General features: G+C 48.8%; 1 protein-coding gene and 1 long non-coding RNA gene across 2 annotated transcripts in view; one reads left to right on the top strand and one right to left on the bottom strand.

Annotated features, from left to right (window-relative positions):
• The window catches only part of immt (inner membrane protein, mitochondrial (mitofilin)), an 18171-nt gene extending 16836 nt beyond the window's left edge, over positions 1-1335 (top strand). The window contains exon 14 of the mRNA XM_044206267.1: positions 314-1335. Coding sequence (XP_044062202.1) covers positions 314-921 — 608 coding nt within the window. The 3' untranslated portion in view covers positions 922-1335. The remainder of the gene's footprint in view (positions 1-313) is intronic.
• Positions 1-7163, bottom strand: part of LOC122880802 — a 20873-nt gene extending 13710 nt beyond the window's left edge. The window contains exon 1 of the long non-coding RNA XR_006379040.1: positions 1607-7163. This is a non-coding gene — a long non-coding RNA (uncharacterized LOC122880802). The remainder of the gene's footprint in view (positions 1-1606) is intronic.
• Positions 7164-10658: the final 3495 nt, after the last annotated feature.

A 10658-nucleotide genomic window follows, 5' to 3' on the forward strand; every position in this document is an offset into this window, starting at 1 on the left:
GAAAGCGACAGAAGAGGACAGTTGACAATGAGTAGTAAAAGATTCGATCAGAGATTTGTTAGCGTTGGAGCTTAATGAATCTTACAAATGGAACCGGCTAGCAAACTCAACCATACAGCCGTGTGTTGCCAAAAGTACGATGCACCGCACCCGGCTGTGATGTTTGGTGTGGTCAGAGTTTCAACAGACTTAAACCTTTCGATGCATAGAGGTCACAGCAAAACCAGTCTTGATGTTACACATGTTCTCAAGGATGTCATCTCGCGCTGTAATAAACCCGTCATGTAAACACTTTCCTGTCTTTTGAACGCAGGCCATGTGGTAGCAGAGGAGGAGGCCCGTAAAGCTCACCAGCTCTGGCTCTCTGTGGAGGCTCTCAACTACACTTTAAAGACTGCTGACGCTGATTTCCCCACCATGCCTCTAGAGAGCGCTGCTCAGGCCGTGCGAGACAGCTGCCACGACAACGACTTTGCCTTGGCTCTGTCATCGGCTCTTCCAGAAGAATCCCTGCACCGCGGCGTGTACAGCGAGGCCTCTCTCCGCGCCCGCTTCAACTCCCTACGATCGCTGGCCCGCCGGGTCGCCCTCATTGACGAATCTCACAACTCCTTGTACCAGTATTTCTTGTCCTACCTTCAAGCTGCACTGCTGTTTGAGGATAAACAGGAAGCCCCACCCGCCCAGCTGTGCAGTGAGGATTTAGACCCATTCAAGCTTCTGTCATATGCTAGCTACTGCTTAGAGCATGGGGATCTGGAGTTAGCAGCTAAACTGGTGAACCAGTTGAGAGGAGAGGCCAGGAGAGTGGTGGAGGACTGGCTGACTGAAGCCAGACTCACACTGGAAACCAAGCAGGTAGTCAGTTTGCTGTCTGCTTATGCAAATGCTGTGGGGTTAGGAACCACCCAGGCTCCATAGGCTGCCACGCTTCATTTAACCTGGCAACCCTTAAAGGAACCCTCCACTGAAAATCTCTGAGTATCAAGAAGTCCCCACTGTAGGCTTGAAGGTCTCACAAGAGACTTTCTGTGGTGTATTCCTTTAAGATAACTGAAGTTAACCAAGTGATGGATGTTAAGATGCAACATAAGTTTATTTGTTTTAAAGCACTAAGTCACTGTGGACGATTCTTTGTAAAATAGAACTGATGCACCCTCTCAGTCTAGCCTTGTCAATTCAGGCCCACAGGTTTGGTTCAGGTATTTATTTCTGGCTAATTTCTTTTTCCCAAGTTATTGTGGAAAATGAATCCTAACATTGATTAAAGAATTTGTCATGCTGCATTTTATTTTTGTCAATACTGCACATGTCACAATAAATCATGAACAAGAATGCTGTCTGTTAAATTTCTTCATTCCTGTTTAACTGCTTAACTGGGGACTGAATTTTAAGTGAAAAGTATTCAGAATGAATCAGTTGCAGTTAAGGACAGCAGAACATCTGTGAGCTACATCTACACTGTTGTCCATTATGTCTGTCTGCAGTCACTTACTGACAACACAGAATACATTTAAAGGACGTGGTTTGGAGATCACTCACTGCATCACAATTTGTTACAGTAACTTAACAATCTTGTCTTTGCTCCAGTGGTTTAACTTCTCACCTTGCTGCACTGATGTGCAGGTGATACCAGGAGCCCGTGACATCACTGTTGGGGGTGGTCAGAGGCGAAACAGGTTTGAAACGTTCAACCACAGAGGGCAGCAAAACACAGATTTTTGCAGAGTCGTCTGAGAACTTCGGCAGGTGGCAGCACTTGGAGTTGTGTCTGAGGTCCGAGGTGTAGAGGGTGAACAGAAAGGATGGCGGGACCATCGTCTGAGGGGCCCCGTGTTGCTCACCACAGTGTCAACCACGCAGTGGCCGACCAGTCAGACAGTCCACAATCCAGGACACCTGCATCGGCGTCAGCGTGCCCCCCAGCTGTGCAGGCCGGGCAGGCCGAGGTAAGCCGGGTTGCCCGGCCTGCAGGACAGTTGTTTGTGTCTTAAACAATAACAGATTGTAAGAGATAGTCCGCTCCTGCAGTACGTTTGGACCTGATGCTTCTGCACCAAAGGATTCAAAGAGAACCTCTGGGCATCATGTCTTTCAAAAAAACTGAAGCCTACCAAATAAGAAGAGCAAAACAGGTGAAAGAAAGTCATTTGGGGAAAAATAGCTGTTAACAAAATCATTTCAAAACTCAGATGAGAAGGCAACGTGCTAACCGCGGAGCGAGCTTTGGTGAGCCTAAAGCCAGAGCTGTCCGTGTCACGAAGCTGGCTCTGATCGCCATGGGAAGTGATGCTGAACACCCGGCCTGCTCCGGGGGAGGAAGAGCGCCGGCCTCTCGCTGCTTCTGCTCCCGACGGTGTTCTCTTAGGGAAAGCGTTACATATTAAACCTGCTGAGCCTCGAGCGAAGCCGGGCAGTTACACTCGGCCTGTCGCAGACATCGCGTTGCCATGGGAACCTGCAGAAAATCTGTGATATCAACACACCAACAGAAGGATGAAGGCTCAGCAGCTACAGACCACTTCGGGTGGTGGTTTTATGTTTGGTCCGTTTTACGCCGCCGGTAATGCAGCTGATTAGAGGCACAGATTAGAACATTGATTAGTCTATTGGTATTTATCACAGACAATATTCAATCAATACAATTCCTTTCTCTTTGATTTGGCCAAAACCTGTGATTTCCACGTGTCCTTCATTCTGGGACGGTGTCGGTGCAGAATGCACTTCTCGAGTATGAAGTTAAAATCTGAATGTGCAGCGGCCATGTTAGAAATGAGGAGGCACTGAGAGGTCAAATAAATATACTGACTTATTCTGCCAAGCATTCCTCTCTTCAGCAGTTTTTAGAGGCCTGTTGTTCTGCTCTCCATTATAAGGAGGAGCATCGTGATGGTAATTGTAAAATACCACATGAACACCTACATTTGGACAATCAGCTTTCTCCATAAAAGGCTGTCCGCTCTGGAAGACCAATCACACTGTAGCCTACATGTAAAAGCCTAACTAGGGATAAGAGTTGAACATTAGAAACTGCATCGTCCCTGTCAATAAAAGTAGGCGGCGATTACGTTTCCCTCAAAACGAATTTACTGTTGCAAATTAGTCGCATAGAAATGTAATTGCTAGGAAACGGGGCTGCTCCATTTTGTGTGGAAGAACAGTCAAATGACGCTCAAACGCCCTCTTTTATGGGAGCGCGCACAGAGCCTCAAGCCAAAAGCCCAGGTTAATAACTTAGCTGAGCGCCTGTGGCGGAGCAGTAATACTCTGACTATCGATAATATGAAAAGTCTCAAAGGTGGCTGTCCACCTCTTACATTAATAATGGTGAACAGTGGAGGGTGAGATCCAGCACTGACCGTCACAACCAGCTGTTACAACACGTACACACTAACCACAGGCAGATGCTCTTTAAAAGATACAATAGTGTTTATTTAACCTCAGCACTGATTAATAATCAATAACTTCAGCCAACAACCACTATCGTCTAATCCAAACACAATGAGCATACAACAGTCAGCAAGCGAGTGTGTGTGTGTGAGACATTAGAGCGGGGGGGTGCGAGGAAGGTGGCGGACGTGACCACATGGGCGGTCATCACGCACAGATCCAAAATGGCGGGCAGACCCGCAAATCTGAAACAAAGGGGCAGAGCCAAAATGGCGTGGAGCGTAACGAGTTGTTCTACCACTGGGCCCTTTGAAATGTGTGTGTAAGTGTGTATATGTACGTGTAAAGGTGTGTTGGTTAGTGAAGAGGAGAGAGCAAGAAAAGCACGCAGAGTAAGGCACCAGAAGTCTCAAATGTCACGTAAGACAATAGCTGTCCCCGTATCACACAGGAACCCGGCAGCAGACTCTCATTCAGCAGCCGTGTGACTGGACTTTGGTCTGATGAAGCAGTTACTGGCTTCCACAGTCTCTAAAACTCACAACGGCCCAGTGGCGTGGTACCGATGCACAATGGAACAAAGGAAAGCGCAGCCAAACAGGACACGGCGGTCCGTTCCTTTCCACACTAATGCAAAGCACAATTCACAGCAATGAAGCCTGGATGGAATAACACACAGTTAGAAACCTCTCTCTGCCAGACACAAGCCTCTTCCTTGAGATCGCTCTTGACAGCGACTGAATGTGTCAGTCCGTTTGGATTGTCCGGCGGACTCCTCTCGGGCTCAGATACTGACGTGGCCGGGCCGCGCTGTCGGCGGGTTCAACGGCCAAACTCTTCCTTCGGGCGGCAGCGGAGGGAAGCAGCAGTGGACTTTCAGCGGAGAGAGAGAGACTCAGCGGTTATCCTTTTCTCCATGAAGCAAAATGGTAAAACCTGTCTTCCTTCGCAAGGCAAAGATTGTTACTGTATGTAGAGTGCAACAATCGGGATCCAAAAAGTGTTTCAGCAAACACAAAACAGTCTGTTGCTCATCGAGTTAAGGCCTTCCTTGGGGAAATTAAAGGTCAACGTTGAGCGCCTGCTGCAGTAACAGAGTTACAGTGGAAAGACGGTGAGCGACCGGTGCGCTCCGCTTTGATCCAGGTAATGGCGTCATAAACGGAGCGCCTTGATGGAGATTTCAGACCCGCACACCGGCCTACTTTGAATTTTTTTACTCTTCTCCATTCAAAAGAGATTTGAATTTCAGACGGGCAGTCAGTATCATCTACTTTTTTTACTGCCTGTGACTCACACTAAAATATCAGTCAGTTCTGCGTCGGGTTATTTTACGAAGACATGGCCGGCTCTATAGACTCCGCAGTGACTAACAACAGTCCAACAGAGGGTTAATTCTAAAGAGGTTCACCGGTTGGGTCCTCTCCACGCTGACATATTGTTCAGCAAGAGGCTTCTTTTGAACTCTAACGCTAACGACGTCTTCTGTCTCATGTGTGCCCCCACCGGCAAGTCCCGATTAAATATACCGGCAGCCTCTCTGTTTGTCAAGAAAGCGACCATTTCGCCCGCTGTGCGTTTAGGTCAGGTTTAGGTGGCCGGCCTTACTGAGGGGTAACACTCTCCACCCCTTATCCCGCGTTAATGTGCAAACTTACTCCATCCTGGAGAATTCCCGAGATGATGTGATAAAAAACGATGCAATGGAAATCAACGTTGTATATGGAATCAGTCTTTCACCACACTGTCTGTTCTTTACAAATGTTCAGAGATTGTTACAACTTGTGAGAATGGTCTGAAGACAAAAGATTGGTCTTGAATTAAGCAATATTACACGAGAGGGTGTGCTTTAACGTCAGGGGAGAGCCGGGGTTTGGAGCCGGGGTTTGGAGCCGAACAGAGCCAGGGGAGCGTCCAGGGGTCCAGGGGGATTTCCCGGAGAAAAGCTAAGTGAGCTGGAGACTGGAGTGAAGTAGATCGGGAGGCAAAGTTGCCGAAATCTGAGCAGCGGAGGGAACAGAGGCCGAAGTCAGGGCTGGCAGGTCTGCGAGGAGATGGAGAACGGAGTTAGAAACAGGCAAAACAGGAGGTGATGGAGGCTGGAGCGTAGCGAACTCTGACGATTGTGCAGTGTGCAGATGGCTGGGCAGAGTCTTAAGAAGAGGTCTCGATTGACTTCAGCACACCTGCAGACAATCACTCTGTGTAGACACACAGGGAGAGGGGAGGAGAGAGGCTGCTCCGGGAGAGGCATCCGGTAGGGAACTGAAGAGTCCCAGGGGCAGGTGTGCCAGTAACTTTCTGGGTTCTGGCTGTCTCTTAAAATGGAGTCAAACGCCCTAATGACCTCGGCTCCTGTTTTCATACACTCGTATGCAGGCCTATTTGGAAAATACATCGATGACCATAGATAATTAAAACCGTCGTTATGTTTGGCCAAGGCTTGCATGCCGCAAAGGTCTGCCTGAAACTGATGTAGGGGTCATGGTACAAAAACTCTGTTTCTGACTAAATGTATCCTGGCAGCCTTATGCAGAGTATAATATATATATATATATATATATATATATATACACACATATATATATATATATATATGTATATATTTCCCCGTTTCATCCTGCACGGCTCATCTACAAACAAAGTGCAGAGTAAACAGATGGTTCACTGTCACATGGGAGTCTTTAGTCATCTCTTTTATGATTTCACAAAAGGTTTCAGACACTGAACAATCGTCGATGAGGTCCAATGTGTGACGGTTCCCACACAGTTCCCGAGGTGTGTGTACAGAATGGGACTGAACAACGTCCAATAGGCTTTCTTCAACGTCTGATAAAACCGCTCATGCTCACCCTGTTTTTAATATCCTGAGCCGAAACATCAGTTAACCGACAGACAACATGTTCCGCTATATACAAGACACGTTTTCTACAGTGATTGCCCATTTTCAATCATTCATGAATTCCCTGAATGAATGGATGGTGGAAAGGAGGAGCCGTCTAAAAACTGATGGTATTTTTCACTAGCACAATGTCCCTTGACGTCTGGGAAGAGAGCCTGAAGTCTTGCCACTTTTCCATCATTCATTTTCAGCCAATGGTGTCTGAAATACCCTGCGTTCAGAATTAAAATACTCCAAGACAAATTCATCCGACTTTTTCTGTCCTACATTCTGGCAGTGGGGGGAAAGTGGGACTTTCTACCCAGGGCCCCAATGGAGGTAGGGCCCTCGAAAAGCCTGGAATAAAAAGATTGTTTTTATTTCTAAGTAATTAGTGTCATAACTAAATTCAAATTGGCTGAATAAATCGGTTGAGAGACTGAACTTTGTATCCAAACAAAAAATAGTGGAGGCTCTCCGAGGCCGCTCTCATCCCTTACAAAATATGTAACATTTGCATTGTCTAAGATAAATTAATCAGCATCATAGCTACAATGTCATATGACATTATATGTATCAACATTACCTAGCAAAGCTTAACATGATGAAAGACGTGGCCCCCGCTGGTATGTTCCGCCCCTCCGTCTGCTGCTGTCGGGCTTCACCTGACGGCTCTGACGGGACGGGAGCGTTTCTGACTTCCTGTACTTACTGTGACTGCAGCTGTTCGTCACTTCCTCCTGCCGCCGCCTGCTCTCGTCCACACACCAGCTTCTGCTCTGCTGCTGATTTGACATCTAACAGTTTTTTGTTTTTACTCTGGAATAGATCTGACTTGAAATGTACAACGAGGCATTTTCCTGGTTAAATATTAGTTGTTATTAAACACAAACTAATTTAGCAATATGCACCATATAACAGCAATATCAGCTGAGATAATAAAGGGCTCAAAACTAGATTTGGACCCAGAGACCCCCTTCAAGACAGGGCCTGAAGAAATAAAGCAGGGCCCACATTAAGGCTCTGTCAGTTGATATTGTGCTTTACTGCTGTATATTCCCAAATAAAATTACAATTTATCCTATAACCACAAACCAAATGCCACACAGTGAACATGGGGCTTTTCAGTTGCCCACTTTCCCAAAAACGTTTCCCACCTGGCTCCTGTGCAGAGCCGTATCCAGGAGTACCCCAACCCACCTCACACCACCAGAGATTTCTGAAGAGAAGCCAAAAAAGAACATCTCTTTTTTTATGTATTCAGTTAACTATTCAGCTATACTCTGAGTCTGGTGGCCTGGGGTTTAAGGCGGCCACCATGAACCGTCCCACGTACAGGAAGGTCTAAATGGAGTTTCAAAACTTTCTCTACACTGGAATCTAATTCAGGTGGAGAAAAGCCGATTTATTTTTGTTGGCTTAATGCTCGTAAAATGTAATGAATCTAGTAAAGTTCCTAAACCTCCAAAAACCACAAAAATAATAATAGTGAGGAGACTCTTCAGGGGTGGCTACGGCCCAGACCCCTCCCACCCAGCATGATGACGAAACGACTCCAAACACAAAGTTCTGAAACACTTCTTTTATTCTGGATGAGTGTTACTGCTCTACATATCATTTTCTTTTCTTGCCCTTCACACACAGAAAGAGGACAGGAAGGAGCTGAAAGATTACAGTTAAGCACCCTTAAAATGGTTAAAATAGTTAGTTTTGGACATTTGAAATCAGACCCCCCCCCCCAAACAAAGCGGGGTAAAGAAACAGCCTGCTAGCAGCTCCACAGGTAGGATCAGACATAATGAGATCATTAGCTAGGTATGTGTGAGTTTCAGAGGTAAACTGGAACCTGAAGCTCACGCAGTACAACACAGACGATATGCTTTCCTAGCTTGCTGGAGTTTTCCACATTTGCCAGAGAGTGCAGGCGGCAGCAGGACTACCCCGTCATAATCTAATACCAGCAAGTCCTTTATACTGTACAGGTGCTGAAGGTCTAACGGTACGTTTCTTCCCAAACTGTTAAATGTACTACAAAACCTCAAATTCCAAATGTCAAAATATCCCCCCGTTACTTTTGACAAGAGACGACATACTTAGGTTTAAATGTCAGCAGAAGATCCTTCAATATACCAAGCAACTCACTTATTTAATAAGAGATGTTTATTTTATTAAAAAATGATTCATTAAGTCAAAAGCCAACTGTGGCTTTGTCTCTATTCTATCCTTACTGCTGGGTCCTGTGGGGCCCTTCAGGACGCTGCCACGCAGCAGGAGGCTGACCGTGCAGCTCCGCTCCTGGCAGCCAGCACAGAGATTCATGAAGGAAAACGCACGTGCACACGCTGACTGAGGACCGTTTCTTCCAGCTCCCCAGCGGAGCTGAAAATGAAGGTTTGTTGGGTCCTGAAAGGGGTTAATGGAAATCAAGACTTGGGACCTGCTGTGCCTTCATACAGGATCCCCACCATGTTAAAGTGGTAAAGGCGAGGGTCAGGCAGAAGCAGCCCCCACGACGCACCGTGTCCATGTACTGCTTGCTCACCGAGACAAAAACATCTGACATTTAAAAGAAATACACAAGTCATTTGCGCTGATTAAAGACAGTACAGCGCTAAATAAAAGCGCTGTGTTGTTAAAGTTTGGCCAGCTCAAAACACATCTGACACGTATCACCCTATGAAGCTGACACGGTGAACTTGTGCTCAAACAGCTGCAGCAGCTACAGAGTCACATGACGCTTCATCAGGAGGCGAGTTTGTGTCGCCTGACGGACGTCAGCCCGGTCTTCTCTCTGTCAGCTCTCAACAGCCAGCTGTCAGCAAACATCTGCTCCACTATGTTCAGCAGCTGCTCTCCGACTGCGTCTGCCTGCTGCCTGTCTGTCTGCTGCTGCTGTCTGCCTGCTGTCTGTCTGTCTGCTGCTGCTGTCTGCCTGCTGTCTGTCTGTCTGCTGCCGCTGTCTGCTGTTACTGTCTGCCTGCTGCTGTCTGCCTGCTGTCTGTCTGCCTGCTGCTGCTGTCTGCCTGCTGTCTGTCTGCCTGCTGCTGCTGTCTGCCTGCCGCTGTCTGCCTGCTGCTGCTGTCTGCCGTTACTGTCTGCCTGCCGCTGTCTGCCTGCTGCTGCTGTCTGCCGCTGTCTGCTGTTACTGTCTGCCTGCCGCTGTCTGCCTGCCGCTGTCTGCCTGCTGCTGCTGCTGTCTGCCTGCTGCTGCTGTCTGCCTGCCGCTGTCTGCCTGCTGCTGCTGCTGTCTGCCTGCTGCTGCTGTCTGCCTGCTGCTGCTGTCTGCCTGCCGCTGTCTGCCTGCCGCTGTCTGCTGTTACTGTCTGCCTGCCGCTGTCTGCCTGCCGCTGTCTGCCTGCTGCTGCCGCTGTCTGCCTGCTGCTGCTGCTGTCTGCCTGCTGCTGCTGTCTGCCTGCCGCTGCTGTCTGCCTGCCGCTGTCTGCCTGCCGCTGTCTGCCTGCTGCTGCTGTCTGCCTGCCGCTGCTGTCTGCCTGCTGCTGCTGCTGTCTGCCTGCTGCTGCTGTCTGCCTGCCGCTGCTGTCTGCCTGCCGCTGTCTGCCTGCTGCTGCTGCTGTCTGCCTGCTGCTGCTGCTGTCTGCCTGCCGCTGCTGCTGCTGTCTGCCTGCTGCTGCTGTCTGCCTGCCGCTGCTGTCTGCCTGCCGCTGTCTGCCTGCCGCTGTCTGCCTGCCGCTGCTGTCTGCCTGCCGCTGTCTGCCTGCCGCTGCTGCCTGCTGCTGCTGCTGCCTGCTGCTGCTGTCTGCCTGCCGCTGCTGTCTGCCTGCTGCTGCTGCTGTCTGCCTGCTGCTGCTGTCTGCCTGCCGCTGCTGTCTGCCTGCCGCTGTCTGCCTGCCGCTGTCTGCCTGCTGCTGCTGTCTGCCTGCTGCTGCTGTCTGCCTGCTGCTGTCTGCTGCCTGTCTGCCTGCTGTCGCCTGCTGCTGTCTGCTGCCTGTCTGCCTGCTGTCGCCTGCTGCTGCTGCCTGTCTGCTGCTGCTGTCTGTCTGTTTGCTGTCTGCCTGCTGTGGCTGAATGCACTTATTGTAAGTCGCTTCGGATAAAAAGCGTAATGTAGTAACAGCTGCTGTGCATAGCTTGTGGCACTGGCTGGGACCAATCATCTGCAGAGGAATGATGTGGGTGTGGCCTGAGGCTGGTGGAGGTCACTAATCTCTCAAAGCTTTTAAAATACACGTGTCAAAATCATTTCCGTGTGCCTGAAGCCTTGCTGCTGGAATGTCTTTAAATCCTCAAACAGAAACAGATATATACGCTTATGAATGCAGAATCTGTAGGCAAGGGACAAGCGTTCTGCGTATCTGAAGTATTCTGGTTTCCGTTTGTAGTCCGAGTAGTATTGAGCAATCGCGGGCTTTGGTTGCAGTCTGTGTGG

The sequence above is a fragment of the Siniperca chuatsi genome, linkage group LG8 (assembly GCF_020085105.1).
Source record: "Siniperca chuatsi isolate FFG_IHB_CAS linkage group LG8, ASM2008510v1, whole genome shotgun sequence".
NCBI lineage: Eukaryota > Metazoa > Chordata > Actinopteri > Centrarchiformes > Sinipercidae > Siniperca > Siniperca chuatsi.